The sequence below is a fragment of the Strongylocentrotus purpuratus genome, unplaced genomic scaffold (assembly GCF_000002235.5).
Source record: "Strongylocentrotus purpuratus isolate Spur 01 unplaced genomic scaffold, Spur_5.0 spur5_scaffold_4, whole genome shotgun sequence".
Taxonomy (NCBI): Eukaryota; Metazoa; Echinodermata; class Echinoidea; order Camarodonta; family Strongylocentrotidae; genus Strongylocentrotus; species Strongylocentrotus purpuratus.
This window is the reverse complement of record NW_022145610.1, coordinates 868,700-890,891: the sequence shown is the minus strand read 5'-3', so window position 1 is coordinate 890,891 and position 22,192 is coordinate 868,700. Positions and strand designations below refer to the sequence as shown.

The 22,192-nt window shown below is 36.2% G+C and overlaps 1 protein-coding gene across 1 annotated transcript; it reads left to right on the top strand.

Moving 5' to 3' along the window:
* The first annotated feature begins 1,161 nt into the window (after window positions 1-1,161).
* On the top strand, window positions 1,162-15,866 carry LOC105445346 (procollagen galactosyltransferase 2-like). The gene is made up of 4 exons (XM_030997939.1): window positions 1,162-1,601; window positions 9,530-9,758; window positions 10,486-10,620; window positions 15,654-15,866. The coding sequence occupies exons 1-4, from the start codon at window positions 1,360-1,362 to the stop codon at window positions 15,864-15,866; spliced, it is 819 nt and encodes a 272-aa protein (XP_030853799.1). The 5' UTR covers window positions 1,162-1,359.
* Window positions 15,867-22,192: the final 6,326 nt, after the last annotated feature.

The following is a 22,192-nucleotide window of genomic DNA, read 5'->3' as shown; positions in this document are numbered from 1 at the left end:
GGTGTAATTATTAGAGAAAGAAGACGATTCGTTGTACCATACTCGACTCTCAATCCTTGTCTGAATTCATTTCCCCTTCCCTCCCGCGCGAAGCGAGGAAGCTTTGACGTTTCATAAATTATTAGAGAAAGAAGACGATTCGTTGTACCATACTCGACTCTCAATCCTTGTCTGAATTCATTTCCCCTTCCCTCCCGCGCGAAGCGAGGAAGCTTTGACGTTTCATAAATTATTAGAGAAAGAAGACGATTCGTTGTACCGACCGTTCACGACTCTAAATCCTTGTCAGAATTCAATTCCCCCCCCCCCCTCCCGCGCGAAGCGCGGAAGCTTTGACGTTTCATTAAATTATTAGAGAAAGAAGACTATTCGTTGTACCGTTCTCGACTCTAAATCCTTACCTGCCATTCAGTTTCCACCCTCCCGCGCGAAAGCTTTGACGTTTCATTAAATTATTAGAGAAAGAAGACTATTCGTTGTACCGTTCTCGACTCTAAATCCTTACCTGCCATTCAGTTTCCACCCTCCCGCGCGAAAGCTTTGACGTTTCATTACATTATTAGAGAAAGAAGACGATTCGTTGTACAGTTCTCGACTCTTAATCCTTTTTCTTCTTACGTCCTCTTCTTTTCTTCTTTCTTATTTTTTGTTTTTGTTTTTTGGCCGGCGTTTTTTTTTGGGGGGGGGGGGGCGACCGCCCCCCCCCCCCCCCCCCCCCCCCCCTGGCTACGCTCCTGCATAGAGTTTAGTTCTTCTCGTTTGTACTTTGTATGTAACATGTTATGAACGTCATCTTGGGCGATTTATCTCTATAACGAATTATTTTAGGACGAGCTAATAACGAGTGTTGCACTCGCTCTGACCTCTATATAGAGAGCTTGATGCAGGAGTGTGCCATGGATAGCACAGTGCATTACAAGGAAGATTTGGACGCGTCGATTCTTCAAGGATACATTTTAAAAAAAAAAAATGTTGAAATATTGAAAGATGATTAGTAATGTAAAAGTAATCACTCATAATATTATATAAATTATATTATCTGATTTTTTTTCAGTCGACATCTGAAGCAAATTCGATACATATTATTTTCCTGACTCATTATCAACTTATTAAACCCCCTTAGAATAATGAACGCGTCCAATTATTTGATTGCATGTATTATTTGTACACGTCTCTATACTGTATACTACATGCCGTGGGTCATCGTAAAATGGGAAATACGATATTAGCCATATCACATCGCTGCATGTCTATCCCGGCGGGTCAGGGTGGAACTCCAGCTGGCTTCCGAAGGAAATGTGAGCAGTCTGCTGCATACGCCACGTAGCTACGCCAGAATTTGGACAATCCGTCAAGATTATGGCGAAGATGTCGTGTTCTCGTATTTATTCACAGCTTTTCTGCTGTATTTTGGTGGGATCGCTCATGACGATCTCACTGGTATTGGCGGCGAACCCACCTCCGGCATATGAATCAGAAATAACGATTAAAAAACCGACTGTTTTCATTCCAATTTTAGCTCGGAACAAGGCACATACGTTGCCCCATTTCTTCGGCTACCTGGAGCGACTCAACTACCCGAAAGACCGTATCACATTATGGTGAGTACTGAGCTGAGCTGAGCTAGTCTCCTTTTCTTCATCCTTCTCTTCCTCCATCTCAGTTCTCCTACATGTACTCTTCCTCCTCCTTCTTGTTCTTTCTTTCTTTCTTTTTTTTTTCTTTCTTTCTTTCTTTCTTTCTTTCTTTCTTCTTTTCTTTCTTCCTTTCTTTTTGTTTTCTTCCTTTCTTCCTTTCTCTATCTCTTTCTCTTTCTCTTTCTCTTTCTCTTTCTTTTACAATATGGTTGGCAATTTATATGGGAGATTGATTTTGGCAAAGCAAATTGCTCTAGTTTTCCCCCAATCTGTATTTACTACTAATATGCTACTACATGTACAGTATAATGTAGATTGAACTTTTTCATTATTTTCCCTTTTGTAAATTATTTACCTGTTCATAACCTTGTTTCTCTGTGTATTCCTTTTTGTATTGTATGAAATGTACACTATTATGTGCATTTTGCACTTCTTACTTCTTAACTGTGTGTGGAAAATTAATGAAGTAAATCAAATAATATTTATTGGGCCTCCTTGAAAATTGAGTGTCCTTCGCTCCTTCAGATTCTTGCAGATGAATACGGTGTGTGTGTGTGTGTGTGTGTGTGTGCATGTGTATGTGTACGTTATGAAAGATATGAAGTGATTGGTGTCTTGTTTATCCAGGTGCAAGTGATCTGTGATGCAGTCATCAATGATGCTTCTAATCTCAAATGGTTTATTTTATTTGGGTCCATGATTTTATGAAGATGGCCGAAATGATGACATGATAAAATAATAATCAAGGAAATTTAAATTCAAGATTAGCGAACTAGCCGGTAGATCTATACATTTAACCTTATATATTAATTGGATGGGTAGGTTGTCCAAAAAAAAGTCTTTTTGAAAAAAAACTTTTAACAATCGTGCCAATGTTTTACTGAGCGGAGGAAGGATACAAGAGAGAGAGAGTTAATGTCAGATTTTCAAACAAGCAGTTCCAAATACGGGCAGTTAATAATGGCTGAGCCTAAAGTGAAATGGACTGAATGTGCATGATGTAGAATCTACATGTACATGTACATGTATGCATGTAAAATATATTTAGTATCCCACCAGCAAAAGGCTACATTCTTTCAGTTAAAAGGTAGCTAATTCTTGGATAGACAGAAATAACCATCTGATTTGGGTCATTTCTTTAATAAAACTGACATTTGTTGACATTCCCCAATAGTGGAGCCGACGATTAGAGAGACTGAAGTTTTCGGTCTAATTCTTGGAATGACCTTTCTGCTGACATGGAGGGCTTGAGGCATCATCAGTCAATGTTTTATTTCATTTCATTTATTTAATTCTCCATAAAAAACATTAAACATACAAGCTCGACTGCTGTCTATACAGATAAAATATCGATTACAAAAAAAATACAAAGGGAAGGAGCAAACAAAATTTAATGGGAATGTGGGGTTAACAAAAAGGGCAGTTAGCCTTATGAACGACATCCCCTTAAAAAGTATACACTGTATTGTTGAGAAAAGAAAAAAAGGAAAAGAAAAGCAGAAAACCTGAACCCCAATACTACAAAAAAAGTGAAGGAGAAGGGAAGGGGAGGGGAATACATTACAAAGTGCATTTACTGAAGCATTGCATCATTCGATTAGAGATTGAATACAATGATAAAAAATGGGATTTATACAATCGTTTAAAATTTTTAATTGAATTAGATTTTTTCATATTAAACAGGATATTTTTCCATAATGTTTTAAAGTAAGTAAGTCAGAACTCAATGACCACTGGAAACAGAAGTTTAGTCATTTTGAACCTAATTGTTTGAAATAAATTTTGACCCTGTATGAAGATTGATTCGATGAGCTTCAAGTGATCAGGAACAAATTTGTTGAATGGCCCTCTACAAGTCTAAGAATTACCGGTACTTTCTTTGCGTCATTATACTATCTTATGTAATTCAGGTAATGTCAAAAGTTAAAGTTATTATGAAGAAAATAAAAGGATGAAATAAAATTTGATATTTGATGGACTGAATTTCTCAAGTTTTCCTCTCAGATGCATATCAAATCAAATTTAGAGTTATTAATCAAATGTAATCATCATTTTAAATCTACATGAAATTGAAAGTTCAATTTAATTCAGTTTGATAGGGTATCATCCATTAATCACATACTTGAAAATTTGTTTTGTTTACAATTTGTGATACAATTTATTAAATAATATTTTGTTTTCATTTTGATAATTCGATCATTACTTACTCTGTTGCCTACAAACAAATGACAGAATACCATGGTAAAACCAGGGTTATCCGGGACTTATCCCTGGTAAAACAATGATGGGAACGATATATCTTTGACAGGTTTAATAAGACATGAACAGTACATGTACCCATCTGACCAAGATGTCAAGACTCAAGACTCAGGAATCCTCTTTCTCATTGGGGAGTCCTTCTTCAGGTTCATAGGTCATATCTGAAAGGTGGGGGTCAAGGGAAGGTCAACTTGATTTTCAGATGTATTCGCTACATGTATTTTTTTAGTCAGTAGTGTACAGTCTTTTATTTTACATTGTAAAGAAAATTTATTATATTCAATAAAGGGTGTGATATCATTTCAGTCATCTTTTACTGCGACTTTCTTTGAGATTAAGAAGATGCCAATTATTGTGATATTTTGAAATCTGAAGCATCTTAATGATCAGAAAGGGATACAAAAAAGTGCAATAAGAACTGCATTTAGGTTTTACACTGCAGTAATGTATATCAGAACATCAAAAATATTGTTGCTATTACTGTGGTACATGTACATGGTTAACATGCATCTGTGGTAACAAAACAATCTTATTTATAATATGGGTGTTGCCAGGTGTTATGAATCAGTTTACTCATTCTTAGTTGATAGCTCTACTTCTGGAGGCGGAAATGTGCTGCTGTTAAGAGTTTTGTACCTGTCACTTGCTATTAATCAATTGATATCAATATTAAAAACTTGTAAAGGTATTGTTTGCTCCTCTTACATGTTTTGGTAGTGCACATGCTGGTGACATCGAATTCAAATTGAGGAAATGAGTTTCTACTCTATTTGTCAAGCAGGGCCTGCATGCCTGCAGGGGGATTCTTCATCTGTCACTTGTCAGAAGGAACCTGACAACCCAATATTTTCAACATCCACATACAGTCTACATGTAGTTAGGTTGAACCAGGGAGGTGGGAGGGACTCTGAAGCTATCCTTGAGTGTCTGGACACTGAAAACAAGCAACATACCAATGAAACCGTTTTACATTGAAAAAAATACATAGGGGCTCAGGGCGAAATAGCCGTTGAAATACCCCAAAGAGCCCCCGAAAATCAGAAAAGAGCCCCTTTAAATTTGCATAGAGTTCAAAGCAAAACAAATTTTAGAATGTTATTTTCATACAGGCAAGGTTGAAAAGTAGCCCCCGAAAAATAAATATTAATTTTTTCCCTGCGGCGTTTTACATTGAATATCATATAGTCAAGTCGACAATAGATTGAGTACCAGGTAATTCATAAAATGTAGCCAATCCTCCCTCATTTCAAAGTCATGACAAGTCTGACAAGACTTTGAATATTTGCAAATTTTGTTTGTAAAATGAAAACAGCTATTGAAAACTGAAAAATTAAATGTTGTATTTTTGCAAATTTGACAGCGCGAGATATAAATTATTTACCCATATTGTAGTTGTTTATGGTCATCTTGTAATGTACAGTATCAACATATTTGGTCTTAGCCTGTAGACATATATTTGTTCGGTTAGGGATGTGATTATTTAAAAAGTTCTATCCATAAATTTTTGCCATTTTCTTTCTGTATGTACACACATGTACAATTGCACGTGATGTACAATACAAGTAGAAAATTGTTTTGATTTTGCATTTCTTATACCTACAATCATTGAATAATTATTGGTCACCGTTTGGACATCAGGGCATCGTTTTTATTAAACTGTCATAAGTACCGGTACAAGTTCCCGACATCACATTGAAACATGTGTTTAATTCTATTCTATACACATTACATTGGGTTGTTGGCGAACTTGTACACCATGTACTTACATAACTGTTTTGTGAAACGCTGCTCAGTGAGCTCCTTATTGCCCTACCCCCGGGAGCTCCATCTTGCCATTCACGATCAAGGTCTCTGCTGAGATAAAAGGTTGAATTCTGGTCATCAGGCCTGTCCTCATTAACTTGAGATTGCCAAATAGCCCGCTATTTCTGATTTGGGAAATAATCCCAAAGTTACAAATCGCGTCTTCATCAGCTCGAGACTAGACGTTGAAACTTGCAACTCGAGCTCGAGAAAATAGCTTGAGATGTTTGCTCAGCGAGTTTTCTGGCTGGTGAAAACGCACCAGACAATTAGCAGAATATTTTACAAACTAGCCCAAGATATCTTGGAATGATTATCTCGACCAAATATCCCGCTAATTGCAACTGCAGGCTGATGAATAATTTGTGATCGGGATAGTTAAAATAGCGGGTTATTTGGCAATCTTGAGCTGATGAGGACAGGCCTTTTGTGATCATGAAGACAGGAAAATAGATCAGTTAGAGGAAATGGTTTGTAGTTAGGGTGGTCATCTCTCATCTTTCATTTCCGATTGGTGTCTGACTTTTGTTATGTCTACCTCATTGCATACCTATCCCTTTTTCATTTTCAATCTACTCTCTAGTTTGCAGGGATACAGTAGTTCATCTCCACAAAAAAAAAGTCAGGTTTGTATTTTTGGTACAAGATCACTTTCACACACATAATAATAATAATAATACACAATATTTATTAGGCGCTTAATACTGGTGTCTCTAAGCGCACCATAGTCTGACTCAAAAATTATTTACCAAAACTTATAATAAACACACAATTTATACATCTGTGCTTTATTCAATAAATCATGTATATATACATGTAATAGTAAAAATAAGAGTGAGATCAAACATACATGAGGTCAAACATATAGGATCAAACATAAAATCGAACAAACAAGAAATAAGACGGTGTGAGACACGTATGAGACACATCTCATGCAAACATAATTTACACAAGTTCAATCACCCAAGTTCCTTTATCTGATACCTCTGCCACACATAACAGCCATACTGACTGATTCTTGGCCATTCAGTGTAATCTAATTATTCGATGTCGGTCTGCTGTCGGGGTCTGATGTGACTGAGGTCTTAGCTTTGTTATTTTGTGTAATCCTGGATCCTTTCCAATATGTTGTTTTAGTTTACTTTATTTTACTTAAGTTAAGAAAGTTCTATGTTTGTGAGAGTAATATGTACAGTGCCATGAGCGTCAGAGCCTGGCGGATACCGGCGCTATATAAATATCCATATTATTATTATTATTAAAAACAAATGCATTGGCAGACTAAACATCTGCGGTGGGCGACATTTGTCATTTCATTGTATCAGCATACACTACATGGAGACTTACAATTTATGTGTCAGTCTCATCACCCAATGAAATCCACATTAATCGAGTCTTCTTCGCATCATTGTCAGTCTGATGTCGGTCTAATGTCAGTCTCGTACGTGTGACTGAGGTTTAGAAGAACTTCACAATACCCTGTAGATGCAGTCACAATGTTTATTTTTGCAGGGTTCTCCTGACAGTTTGTGTTATAACATGTCAATCAATCATGTTAAAGATAAAGAAAATATCATCATCCCACATTCTGGATTCTGGAATTTCAAGAAAAAAGACCTACTATACATCTAGTCATCTAGAGAACACTTTCTCAACAGAATAAACTTTGAAACATGAAGGGAAATCCAGCCTTAACAGACAACTAATCTAAAAAAAAATGGCAGAAAAATCAGAGAAGCAGACTGGTGAGAGTCTGAATGAAATCGGACGAACAGAAAGAAAATTGCACATTTAAAAAATTTGTAATCACTACATATGGCCTTTTCAAATTGGCTGAATTGGTAATGCCACTTTTACGTAGTGCCGGACTACTTTCTACATACAAAATGATTAAAATATCAATTTGTTTTGGAGGACCTGTAATGTAATAATTATGCTATCCATGATACATTTTGAGTAGTGTCCCAAGGGAAGAAGGCGCCTAGGAGAAAGAGACAATACAGGTAATAATACTTGTATACATGTACATGACAGGCGTGAGAGTTATCCCATGACTACGCCACTATCCACTGACCAAATGGCCAATTTGAGATTCGTAAAGTCTCTCTTGTTTTGGCCTGATTTATTTTCAAACTATCACCATTCTGTTTCTCTTAAGGTATGTTTATGCTCAACTTTTTCTGGCCAGAATCAGGCATCTGTTACGCGTTTAGTTCAAAACACGGTTGCGTCCTTTCTCATTTTTGTAGAATTACCGAAAAACGGCGATCACGATCACCGATCGTAAACTCACAAAAAGGTGCGTTTACAATCGGCGATGCTGCAAAATCGGCGATTCTTGGAAGCATAAACGCACAATCATTTGTAAACGCATTTAAATGGGGTCAACGCACTGACCTCTAGTGGGTCTGTGTAGCATGCGCAGTGCAGGTTTGCGAATCCAGCTGCAAGGCCACCCAGCCAGATTTGCCTGGAGGAGCCAGAGAAGTGAGCATAAACAGTACACCGTGGAACTGCGATTACGATGAGCGTTTACGATGAGCGTTTCAGATCGCTCATTCTACCTTCAAAATTCAAGCATAAACGCACCCTTTTTCTTCTGCTTTCAGTTTCACACTAATGGAGTTATTATAATAAAAGTTGGATTGCTGGTTAGTTAGTTCCAACCACTTGCAAGAGCAATTTACAAGTGTCACCAATCTAACAGGAAACTTAATCTTGCATGTAACTGAATACAATATAAAGACTCCTTTAAAAGAATCTTTAACAAGATATTTTGTAGATATTGTACATGTTTGTGTGTCTCAGATGTTTATTCAAAATCACAAAGCAATTATTACATTTCCACATTAAGCATTGATATTGCAATATTGGTTGTAAATAAAGCTATTGATGAGCTGAAAATCACAGTTCAATCTACATTCTATGACAAAGATAAAAAGACCTAATCTTGTCTCTAACATGTACATGTACATGTAGGTGTGTGAATCATAACACGCTTTTCTGACTACAAATCATGATTTCTAAACTGTTAACTGAGACAAGAAGATGAATCTTAACTGGGGATTTAGATTTTTTGAAGGGCCTCGTTGAAGGGCCTCGTTGAAGAGCCTAATTGAAGAACAAAAAACTAACACTAAGAGTGAGTGTAGGGATGGACAGGATTCACAGGAAGAAGGGTACAAAGAAGGAAGTATAGGAAATTAAAGATAATTTTGTATTAATTAGACACAGGATAATGTGAGAGGGATAGGAAAGGGTGTATTATAGAAGAAGAATCATCAATCAAGCATCTTGTGGAAAACTAAGAAAGTCCTGTAGTTAAATGGTGAAATAAAGTGGGTGGGGGGGGGGGGGTTATGCTGTTTTCTGTAAGTTAAACATGAATTGTGTCAAATATATAAGAGGGAGAAGGATAAGTCTTGGAAAACCAGCTTGGTGAAGACCCCACCCTTAACTTACCCAGGGCTTCACATTGCGCATTACCCAGTTTATCATATACTAGTATTTTTTGTATTTTTTTTTATTTCATTTTTTTAAAAACTCTTTGCATTCTGGAATAGAGTGGTGTGTATGGGAAAGAGAGAATTCAGGAGTCAACAGGTTAAATTGTCTTTCCTAACATTTAAGTATCCAGAGTGAAGATGTCCAGTGCACAGGTAATCTGTCCCTTGCGAAGGTCAAGACCTGAAGTTCTGGTCTTTGCCTAGGTCTACCAATTTGCCAGCATTAAAAGGATACATGTATGAATTATATTATTATTGATGTTGTTATTGTTGTTATTGTTATTAATATTATCATTTTCATTTTCCACTTTGCCTTGCTTGCAGGATCCGTGCTGATCACAGTGTAGACAACACAATCCCTATGTTAAGGGAATGGATTCAAAGAGTCGCACATTATTACCACACTGTGGATTATGCGTTTGAAGAGCACCCTCAGGTCTACGCCTTGGAGAAGGGACCCCATGATTGGCCGTCTGCTAGATTTAATCATCTTATCGACCTCAGAGATCAAGCTTTACAAGAAGCTAGAAATGTCTGGGCTGATTATTTCTATGTAAGTAATAACATGAATTACTAATCATGATATTTATTATTGATAATAATTGATATAGATTTTTGTTATTCTTGTCCACAGAAAGTGGAAATATGTTTTACATAGCATTTGCAAAGTAATACTATACAATTCGAGACAGAAGGAAATACAACAGAAACACAATATACATGTACAGTACAAATTAGAAAAGAAAAGAGGAGAAGAGATTAAAAATGAATAATGATAATAATAGTACAGGTTTTATTTGGAATTTCATCATCAATTGTTATTGCACATCCAGGAATAACTTGTATTGATCTTATTATTTTCTATTGTTACACATATTATTTTTTCACAGCACAAAATTTATCTTGATTATTACATGTCATACTCTCTATGCATGGTCTAAGATATACTGTTTTTAATCGAAAAATATTTGATAATAGTATTGGATTATTTACACAAAAAATCTGTCTATTTGAATTCTGGTAACAGATATCCTACAGAATGAAGAATATTTTGTTTAAGTATTGCAAGTATGAGGTTGAAGAAGCATTTAATAGGCGTCTCAAGTATTTTTAGCCAATCCTGGGAGTGCATTGTCATTGAATGGGTGAGTAATTTATTGTTTTCATCTGTCATTCAATATGCCATTTATGTGTTCATCTGTCATTCAACAGACATTCTATTTTCACCGGTCAATGAATTACAGTAATAATATTTTTTTTTTAAATCTTTGATTCATCAGACAATGGATGTTGATAACTTTGTTTGGGAGCAGAACATCTTGGATGTTTTGATGAGTGAGAAGAAAACTATTATTGCACCCATGCTTCAGTCCACTACGTACTACTCAAATTTCTGGGGTGGAGTCACATCAAAAGTAAGTCATACATGTACTTAAAGGTAAAGACCAGTATTGGAAATGCACCAATTTCAAGAAATGAAATGGAAGCTCTTATTACCAATCATGTGAAAGAATATGTTTTGAATAATACATGATGATAAAAATTAAACCGCCTACTATTTGATATATTTGGTAAATTAGTTTATCTATTGGACTGTGAGAGATAAAATCGCACGTGTGCGTAGTCCCATATACATCTTTCTGTGTACAGTGCTTGTAACTTTATGAAGACTGGGCCAAATTTCTTATCATTTTGATGTTTCCAGAACCTTGCAGTACATCTATGCTAGATGATCAACCTTTTCTGATCGATTTCACAATGTTTCTTTCACAATGCAATGGCATGACCATAACTGGTCTTTATCTTTAATACATCATCTTTAATATGTCCTACGTCAAAGTGTTATGAATACATTTATGCGTTTTTATGAATATATGTGAATGTGTGTGGAGGCGGAGTCAGATTTGGTGAAAGGGGAATTGAATAGACCAGCCAAGCAATGCAGTACTGCAGGTATTTTTTTCTTCATATTTTAAAATTACCTGAGTTTGTATGCGTGATCATTTTGATCATTTAAACCCCTTGCGCCATAATAAAAGATGGGGGGGGGGGGTTGAAGAAGAAGGAAAGGAGAGAATTACTGAAGGTGCTTTGCACAATGCTGGAAAGCAAATATGAGAGTATTTTGATAGAAGGAAGGTTAATGGGATGTTTTGGGAAGCCGAGAGTTACATATGTAAATTGATAGCAACTAGAAATTACCCAGGTGCTCAGAAAAGGAGAATAAATGTTTTTACAGAGAATGATATCAAAATATAGTTTTACTGTTACTGCACAAGCCAAACAAGAGTGGGTGAAAAGGAATGTATAATTTGTCTGTTTTGTGCATACTAGTACAAACATGCACAAATTTGAAGAAGAAAAATACATGATAATAAGCCAATTAGCAGCATGGACAATATGAAGTGTTTCCTTTATTTAATGAATGTTTGATTTAGTTTGTGCATCCACATACCATTCCTTGCTCCCTATGTTCTGTAATGCATGATAAAGTTCAATGTAGTATGACCTTGTACCATATTTACTCTATAAAAAACTGAAATACCTGACCTTGAACAGCATATTCTGGAAAAACTGAAATACATGTAAGGCCTGTCCTCATCAGCCCGAGTTGGCCAAATAGCCCGCTATTTCTAACGGGAAATTAGCCAGATCACAAAATAGTGGGCTATTTGACAGGTGAAGACGCAAATAGCGGGCTATTTGGTTTGGAAATCTTCCCAAGATATCTTGGGCTAGTTTGCACAATAGCCCACTATTTGCGGTTCGTCTTCACCAGCCCGAAGAATCGCACTATGCGCGAACGCTGAGCAAATTTCTCGAAACTCTAACTAAATTTCTTGAGTTTCCCAGCGGATGAAGACACGATGTACTTCCGGCTAATTTCCCAGATCACAAAATAGTGGGCAATTTGGCCAACTCGGGCTGATGTGGACAGACCTACAGCTGACAGGAGGGATTCCAGTGAACAACAAATTGATATGGACACTCTGTCAAGTTGTATTTTCATTTTTAATGCAAGAAATAAATATTTTTTGATTTAAAACTTTGTATATATCTTTCCACATACCTTTGCAAACGAGAAGTATTCAAATGTAAGTATAGTGTAAATGTATAGCAGTACCAAGATTTTGCTGATGCAGCAGGCCTAGAGATTTCTACCAAATGTCAGTGCTAATTTTAGATTCAGGCCACTTACATACCAGTATTGTCATTATTGAATTATGAGCGAAGCCGACATGATTTAATATGATTAGAAAGGGTATACAGGTATATCAATATAAATATTGTCATCGTCAATTTTATGCAATTTGTCTTACTAACTTCACAGAATGTGCAGAAATGTTCTCTCCATCCTTAACTTGCTCAATCTAATTATGAGTATACAGGTAGTTCAAAATTTAGAGCTACTATCTTGCACCATACTAGGCAAAATAGGAAATTTTGTTAATAAATAAATAAAATGAAATGAATACCGGTAGTACTTTCTTCAAATAATATTTTTTCTTTTACTAACACTCCTTCCAACTAACAGTTTTACAAATTGAAGTAACCTTGGGAAGTTAAACAAGTTGTTTTGAATAAATCTTTGAATGACATTGAACTGGTCACCTCTGTCCTTTGTCTGAACTATGTTGATTATCAGTTTCTTCATTTTATTTAAAAAGCACAAACATGTGCATGCAGATACTCTGATTTTCATAGGGAGAACATTGGGTTATTTTAGACTATGTTTGATTGTTTCCAACTGAGAGTCTCGTCATTTGAACTTTGTCTACTCCTAATAATTAGTTTTCTCTTGGGGCTCTCTCTCTCTCTCTCTCTCTCTCTCTTTCTCTCTTTCTCTCTTCCCTCTAACAAATGTCTTTTTACTCTCTCTCTCTGACTTTTGTTGACTTTCTTTTTTCTCAGACATCTCTTCCAGTCTTACTCTCATAGTGTAGGCCTACTCATTTACTCTTTTCCTCTCCTCTCTCTCTCTCTCTCTCTCTCTCTCTCTCTCTCTCTCTCTTTCTCTCTTTCTTGGTGTCTTTCCTTTTCTCCCTGTTTCATGTTTCCTCCTTATTATATATCACTGCCACTTCAGCTGAATAAAAAGTGTGGTTGAAAAATATGTAGAACTTGCTTTCCAATGGGAAAGTCACATTTTTCTGCTGCAAAAGAAAATATTAGTGAAGCAGAAAATGTTAAGAAAACATAAAAAGGTCGGAAATAGAAAAGCAATCTACAATGTAGTTTATGTTTGCCTTTACAAAATGATGTCGTGGTTACAATGTTATTGTTAACACATTTTTGCAACTGCTAAAATCTATGGCATATGATATTTTGTTTAAATGCTAACACGTATGAATCCACTCAAAAGACAAGGCATTTATGCAGTGGTACTAGTCGATTTCTTAACACTAATTTAATTTTGTGTAGAATAAAGGAATTTACAAGGTCCTTAGACTTGGCAATATTAACGAAGGGTCAGAAACATGAATTTATAGTTGTAATTTGCTTATAATAACTAATATTGCATTTTTGAAGTAGACATTGCGTTGATGTTAGTAACTGATTATAGTCATTATTGCGGAATATGAAGAAACAATTGGCCTCAATTTACATTGTGGCACATAAGATTGTTCTAATCAGAGAAATACTAATTCTCTGGTCTAACCATGAGTGATGCATTTATGGTGATACTTTGTGAAATTTAACCCATCATACATTTTGTGACAGACAGAACTTGACTATTCAATAGAACACTTTGTCATGACATAAATCAAAGTTATGGATACTTCCACATTTGTTCCAGGGCCAGACACCTGTTGTTTGGTATCATGTCATTATTAAATGATGCTAGTTATAGGGTAGCTTTATCCAGGAGAGCTTTCTTTGTTATTGAAATATTAGCGAGTGGTTAGATAACAGCATATTTTAAAAGTCAAATATTACCTAGTTATTATATTATAGTGCATGCATTCAAGATGCATTCAAGATAACTTCATGAATACATGTAGGTTGATAGAGTACTGGTGGAAATAAACCAACCACCAGACCTGTAATACAAACTGTTATCAGTAATGAAAGTCATTGCCATCTGTTAGATGCAGACTGATCTCTGTTGTGTAGTGCAGGTTTCTCCATCAGTACTCGTTGATTGATTGATTGCTCTGTTCTATCTAGAACTTATAAATATCAAATTCAGTCGAATTTGACCTCTATCTTGTGACCTTTAACCCTCAAAACTCCATTACTCTGTTCAGACTGGAGTAAATGAAATGTTTTTTAACTTTTTTTTAATAAACGGTCATTGTACATGTATAGCAGGCATGCATACCTGTACATTATAGTTTTGAAGAGTTCAGTTGATATGACAATTGGCCAACCATCTGTGCATGTTCGAGATAAGCCCGCCCAGTTATAAATATGATTTTCATACAATACTACATTTAGACCAGATCTGGACCTTGATACTTAAAGCCTGCCTGCACTAGTTTGGCCAGGGGGATTAGACCTCCCTGCAAGGTCACTGACAGGTGGTTATCTTATCAAATCAGCTCTCAATTAACAAAAGAAAAAGGGGAACATGAGGTAACAACAGGCACCGCTTAGGCATTGTTTCCTATATAGAGGGCGCAAGTAGCTAAAAGAGTGCAGTCCTGCATTAAATGAGTTCTTGTTGGAACATGCCTTTTGCTATACGGCATTTTTCGCTTTACACAGTTCAGACTAGAAACAAAGCTATTCAACACTTAAATTTAGCATGATGATTCTTGTATAGACATACAATGAATATGGGATGTCTGAATGGGTGAGGGGAGGGGCAGGGGGGGGGGGGGTAAAGTCTCTACTACTACACCGGTAAGTGTTATTTCATCTTCTTTTCTCTCCATCTGCTCAGCAATATACTGAAGTTCTTGTTTGGGGTATTTCATATAAACATATGTAGTGGGCTACTTACGTAGTACGGTAGTTAGATGTATAGGCCTAATACTTTTTGATGGTTGTGGGTTTGAAATCTGCAATCTGATTCTATGTTAAAACAAAGTTTAAAACATATTTTGTTAAAACATTACATTTGCAGATAGACTTATAGTTTTATGATTTTATGTAAATGAGATTTATGTCATTGACTTGACGTCTGGTAATACTGACTACATGTACTTTAGAAATTCAACTAGATGTTCAGTACGGTATATTTGATTACTCTTCAACAGAGAACCCACATGATTGTCACATGTGGTCCTGATGAGAAAAAGCTTATGCCTCAGATGGTAATCACAACATTGAATTATTGTCATATTCAGATGGATTTTAGGATTCTGCTACAAGAATGGCAAACATTCACAATTCATTAAAAGTTTTGAAATCATACTGAGATTTGATATTTCAAACAAAGTTTTTTTAGTACCGGTAGTAAATATTGAAATGATTAACATATTTATTCTCTCTCTGATTACAGGGTTTTTACAAGCGTACTAAGGAGTATGTGAAGATAGTAAAGCGTAATGTGACCGGAGTTTTCAAGGTTCCTATGGTTCATTCTACCTATCTGATCAATCTCAATCATGAAGCTACCGATAAACTTACCTACAAACCTCTCAAAGACTACGCTCAAGATCTAGATGATATGCTTACATTCGCTCATTCAGCCAAGAAAGCAGGTAAGAGCTAGCTGTCAACCTTCTAATATCAACTTATCAGGGGCCAGGTTATAGTGGATTGCAGATCAACTTCTGCACTGTAAGCCAATCAGAAGCTATGTTATTATTGAATGTACTTATAAAAACATTAGTCATGATCTATGAGCATTGTAAAGAATATTGCACTTGACTTATGTCACAAATGCCTTTTTGAAATACATGTAATGTTATAGGTGAGACCTGTGCATAGTTCCTGTTCCTGCATGCATAGCTTACTTTGGATTGCCTATGTAGAACTTTGAAAGGGATTGGGTAACTTTGTCTCAGATTCTGAAACAAAACCTAGGATTTTGCAATGATAATTATAAACCTTTAGGTCAGTTAGAAACCCTGTGACGTTTACAAGCCGATCGCCTGTCTGATTATCAAGATATTCATGATTGGAAATCAAAATTAAATTTTGTGTTTTCCTAACGGTTTTCATAACACTACAGTCTATTGGGGATACAAGTATGGTAAAACCGGTCACTCAAAGATTTTTTTCTTTTTGGGGGCACTTCTTGATGATTTTGAAGCGCATTTGTTTTAGGTCTGCAATATTACACCATATTACAGACACTGATAACATGTAGGGCCGTGCATCTCAGGTTTAACATTGTTAAACGATACCTTTAAAGAGAGATGGTCATCAGTTTCTATGAGCAGTAGGTCGTAATTCACTGATACCAGATTTGGTGGAAATACCATCAATGGGTGTACAAGTCCTACACACAGCAAAGCCATAGTCCCATCAAGAAATACCCCCTAGTCTCTTGGAGAGTCTTTGGTTGAGGGAAATGTAAGATACCGGTAATGACTTTACCAAAATTGAAAATACTTGACGAAAACAAGAATTTGTTCTCTAATAAGTAATATCATATACCTACATACTCTGAGCCATTTTAAAAGTCTAGAAAAGGAGTATACCTCTTGTCTCAGGGGATCTCAACTCAAGTGAGATGTACATGAGAGTAGGAAATGACATTGGCCCAATCCCGAAGGTAAGATGGTGGGGTCACTAACCAGTAGCTAATGTTGTCTTCAAATGCCCTAGAGCATGCCCCTAGATGGAAGTACATACACATTGTATTACAATCAAGCTCATAAACAGTATGTTAGCTCCAGATAGTGGCATATGTGAGGTTCACACGGCAGTCCGCTAACTTTAAGTTTATGTTGTGGTTTTAAACTTTGAATTTACCTTGTAGTTTTAGGGACTGTGTGGATGCTCTCGTAATTACGAAACCTTAACTCGAAGTTACAAACCAGGACAGATATTTAATTTAGAGATAAATATGAGCAGCAGGTGGTCATCACTCAAAGTTTAGTTCTTCGTGGATTCAGTTGAACTTAGAGGTTACAGCAGTTGTATGCTTTCTCCTGCTTGTGCAGGGTAGTTAACTTTCAATCTTATACTCATTGTTTCAGTCCCGTGTGAACCCTTGTCATTGTTCGTTTCACTGGATTGTTGTTTTCAACTTCAAGGTTTCAAATACTTCAGGTTAAAACCATGATGGTCATGTGAACATTGTTATATGTAGCTTCCAGCTTCTATGCTGGAGGGCATGTGTAAGTCTGCCTTGACCTTACCAACCCTCAACTCTCCTAGGGAGTTTAGAAAGTGGTAGAAAGCAAAATGGCAGTTTCACATAAGTTAAGTTTGTCATTATTCCTTTTTCATGCATACTTGGTGATATTGATAGAACAGAATACCGGTATTATACTTTTGCTATCATTATTCATGAGGAATGAATATACTCATGCCTCATGTAAGCTTTAATATCTTTTCTGAACTTCGCTTTCTCTTTTTGTAATTGATATACATACCTGTACCATGTTGTCCATTGCAGGTAAGTTTATCCCTATTAAATCACCATTCTAAACCTAACTGTGGACTCTATGGAGGAGAATTTTTTTGACCTTGCATTTGACCTGTACATAGCTGGGTTGACCTAAATAAGAAGGTTTCCCTGCTGTTCGGGCTGTAGGGTGTATTACCTGGCTGGGTATGGTGCCCATAAATGATTAGACATTACCTGCATTTACACTGCAAAACCCAAACATTTGGATTTTTGTGACATTCCGTTGTTTCTAACATGACCAAAAATCGAAATTAAAAAATCCACCTCTGGAGTGTGGTTTTTTAAAACACCCGCCAAAGTTTCGTCAATTTTTGCTGTGAAAATACAAATTTTTTGCTCACGTGACTCTCCTCGTTTCCCTGCTAACTCTTGCAGAGCTCCGACGAGTTACACATGCATATTTATCACCTAAATATTGGTACGAGCAAATGGTTTTTTTTATGGGTTTCTGCAGTAGCGTAAAGAGTGAGAGAGAATTGATAAGTTTTTTAGAAGTTTAAAAAAAGGTTCCTCTTCTGAATGGTATCAAGTGTATGTCAGAATATTTGATAAACTTCTAGCCTATTAATTTTTTTTAAATCAGATTATGAAATAAATATTGAGGATAATTTTTGACAAAAAAGCTTTTGTTGCACAATATCCTCTGTGAAGCTAGTACATGTACTAATAGACTTAATGTACAGATGTACTTGCAGTAATAGCAATCCCTTGAAAAATGATATCTTCATGAATTATGGAATCCAAGTGTATCACGCTTAAGCTATGGTCACAAATCAGAGCAGCGACCGACCGATCAGTAGCCTGCTCGGTCGCTGCTGGAATTAGGCATCGCCCAGCGATTAGGTCGGTGCCCGGGCGGCGACCGCCCAGGCACCGAGCGTATTTTGGGCGGCGAGTGAAAAGTGAGCAGGCGCCGCCCAAATTTTAACTCCGCGCTAAAACTTCAGCGGCGACCGAGCGATGCCCTAAAAACGAGCGGTGCCTGGACGGCAGCCGCTCGGTGGCTGGGCAGCCGCCGGGCAGAATTGGTTAAAAACTCGCCGCTCGGCCGCCGAGCAGTCTACTTTTGGGTAATGTGACCATAGCATTAGGTAGTACAGGAAAACATTAATATTCCTATTCTGTTGTACCTATCATTAAATTTGACTGAATGACAGCTGAAAGGTGATTCTTTTAGAAAGGACCATTCAATCATTCAATACACTGGTTTCAATCCATGGATTTATGTTTTGAAAGCTATAAATGTTATGTTTATATGTTTATACCTTTTTACTTCCTACATGTATAATAATATCGTTTGTTTGTTGTAGTTATTTTGAATGTATCTTTGAATGTTTCAAATACATTTTTAAGTTGTATAAGCATGCAAATCAGCTTAATTGGCCTAATTTTCCATCCTCTTTTCCAGCTAAGAAAGCTATGTACACATTTTCTGATATCTTTACTTGTCAAGTATCATTTCTTTATGATCTCAAAACATCAAGTGTCAATTTGTTAGTAATCTGTCAGGGAGTAGGGATTTTATTTGGAATCATTACCAGAACACAAATCTACTTTGAAAACATTGTAGCTTTAGCTGATGTTTCCTGTTTTCACTTAGCAACCAGTTGCCATGTTACACAAAAGGTCAAGGTGTGTTCCAGGTCAAGCCTTCAAGGTCAGACATTTCCTAACTTTAAAACAAAATGGGCAAACTTGCCCCAGACAAAGTAAATCTCTGCTATAGGAAAATGCCACGTTTGCATGAATTGCAACAGTAGAATCAATTTTTAGAAACCGGTAGTTTAAAGGTACTATGTCCCATTTGCAGGCCAAAAAAATGAAAAGGTTAAATTCCAACCGCATTTGAAAGACAATACTAATTTAGAACTTCCCTAAAAAAAAGGGGGCTTGAAAGTCTTTAAGTGGAAAATAATGACTATTAGTTGTCGAATCGACTAAGTAATAGTCTGATTTTTTAGACCATTGTACCGAATGGTCGTACGTTTTATGCTGCGCAAAGATTCAATCAGTTAAATTTTGGCCATTACAAGAAGTGGGTTATTGATGTAGACAAATGCTCATGTACCCTTTACAGCTCATTTTATGTATGTTATTACCAAAGATGAAAAAAGCCAGTCAGTCATTCAATAGTGTCTGACAGTGAAATCTAGCAAGTAAACGGGTTTCCTTGTATAATTTGAATATTAGGACACTGTTAATGTTTAAATTTCAGAGATAGTACATACATGACATATTAATAATTCTTGCAAAGTTCTACAAAATTTGATGTTGGCTGCAAAAGGGACATCGTACCTTTAAAGTACCGGTAAGCAAAGTTCAGACCAATATAGCTGGTGTTGTCATCAATTTGTTTACATGTGCACCTAGTGCTAATTGAGGAGTTTAGCTCTGTATTATGTCAATTGTATACTAGTGTTGTGTAAAATAACTGAGTATTACTGAGTCAGCATCTCTACAGGCTTGTTCCAGGTACCGGTGGAAAGTCCTACAATTGACAGGAAAACAAATTGTGTTTACCATAAAGAAATGTATACATTTCGCTTGGCAAAATTAATGGCACCAAAAGAAGTGTCCAGAGCATAATTTTAAGTCTTAGTATAGTAGTTACTAGTTCGTGACATGATGTCAATGAATTGAAAGTTTAGGTAATATCAAGCTTAAAGGGCAAATCCACTCCAAAAATAAATTACTTTCATTAGAAGCAGAAAAATCGATGAACCATTTTAAAAAAGGTTGAGCAAAATCGGATAACTAATAATTAATGACAGGAAAAACTAAATTTTGAAAATCACATGACAAATTGGCAACTCATTGACGAGTCTGTGAGGTCATTGCCTCACTATCCAGTGTCCACTACCGGGTAATTGTTTTCTTTATATCGATAATATAAATTTCAAAGTTTCCCCCTAAAAATCTTTTTTCCTCACACCAGCATCCAAGTTTTATTGATAGTGATATGTTTTTGTCTGGATGCACTAAAAACTAAAAACACATAGACATACATGTCCACATGGCTAGTAGAAGTATTTATCATTATTGTGTTTTTATTATGACTGCTAAGATTAGAATAAAATATGAGAAGCTTTAATTATGGTTGAAAATGGTAAAAAGTGTAACAAAACAGGACTTGCTACTTATAGGGTCCTAATGCTTTGGGTAGCCTAAATTTTATTTTGAAGTTTGAGCTAGGCTTTGAACCCCTAAAGCACAATCAATGCATACATTTACATCTGCATCATTGTTGCTATACATCAACAAAAGTTTGTTTTTGGTCATTATTTTAACTCATGATACTGGCACCTGTGTGCTTTGGGAGTGATGGAGATAAAGTGTGATGAACTTGCATGTACGTGTAGTAATGGTATGTATACATACAGTGTGACTTCAAGGATGCACACTGTACATGATGACATTGACAGGTTCAGGTTATTACCAGGGTTCTAGACCTGACTTTGGCATCTGATGAGTCATAGACTAGACTCTAATGTCAAAGGTCAAACTCAATTCTGCTGCCACATCATCTAGTGATCACGTGTCTCACAAGGCCTGTCTTCATCTGACCTAAGTTGCAAAATAACCCTCTATTTTCCCTGAAGCTCGAATTTGCGCCTTCGCCAGACCGATACGCTCATCTCAAACTAGATGAAGACAAGTGAAGTGCAAATTAGCCCGCTATTTTCCGAATAGCGGGTTATTTTGAAAACAAGACCAACATTTCTCTGAACATTTTCTTGACCAAATAGCCTGCTAATTGCAACTGCAGGCTAATGAAGACGCAAATTACAGTGTACTTGGCTAATTTGAGATCGGGCTAGTTAAAATAGCGGGTTATTTTGCAACTTCAGGCTGATGAAGAAAGGGCTACAGAGTCAAGGATATCTTGTTTTGGGGGTTGTTTTTCTGATGCCATTTGGGGGATTGTTATTCAGGGTTGAACTATGCCTGGAATATGAAGCAAAAAGTTGTTGGATTTGTCATATCTAGGTCAGGTATTCCACCCCACCTTGTGAAAAAGGATATGAGATATTACATTGGAAAATATGAAATTGATTCTTCAGGAATAACTTTCCTAATACTCAGAAAGATGATGTCTGATTTAAAGTTCAGATTGTCAAATATTTCTGATATTCTTGATCCACTAGTATTTGTAAACATTTTATGTTCTGTAATTTCTTTTGATTATAGGTACTTTTAAATATAATGTTACATAACTTTTCTCTTAATTGCCGGTGCTTTTTAGAGAAACTTCCTTGAGGTACATGTATATGTAGATGTCTCTTGGCTTCTCAATGATAAAATGGGAAAAAGAAGAGACATAATTTGTTCTACAGCTGTTTCTTGACTATTCTACCTGCTTGGAAGAAATTCCTTGAATACCTTTGACCGCCCATCATGGCACCTGGATAATAGCTTCCAAATTACATACTGTATGGTATAACTGTACATGGGCTTGC

Excerpts from the sequence above, each read along its gene's own strand:
- LOC105445346 (XM_030997939.1), top strand. The coding sequence starts at position 1,360 with ATGGCGAAGATGTCGTGTTCTCGTATTTATTCACAGCTTTTCTGCTGT. Across the intron at positions 9,759-10,485 it reads TCTGGGCTGATTATTTCTAT|ACAATGGATGTTGATAACTT; the intron begins GTAAGTAATAAC and ends TTGATTCATCAG. Across the intron at positions 10,621-15,653 it reads GGGGTGGAGTCACATCAAAA|GGTTTTTACAAGCGTACTAA; the intron begins GTAAGTCATACA and ends CTCTGATTACAG.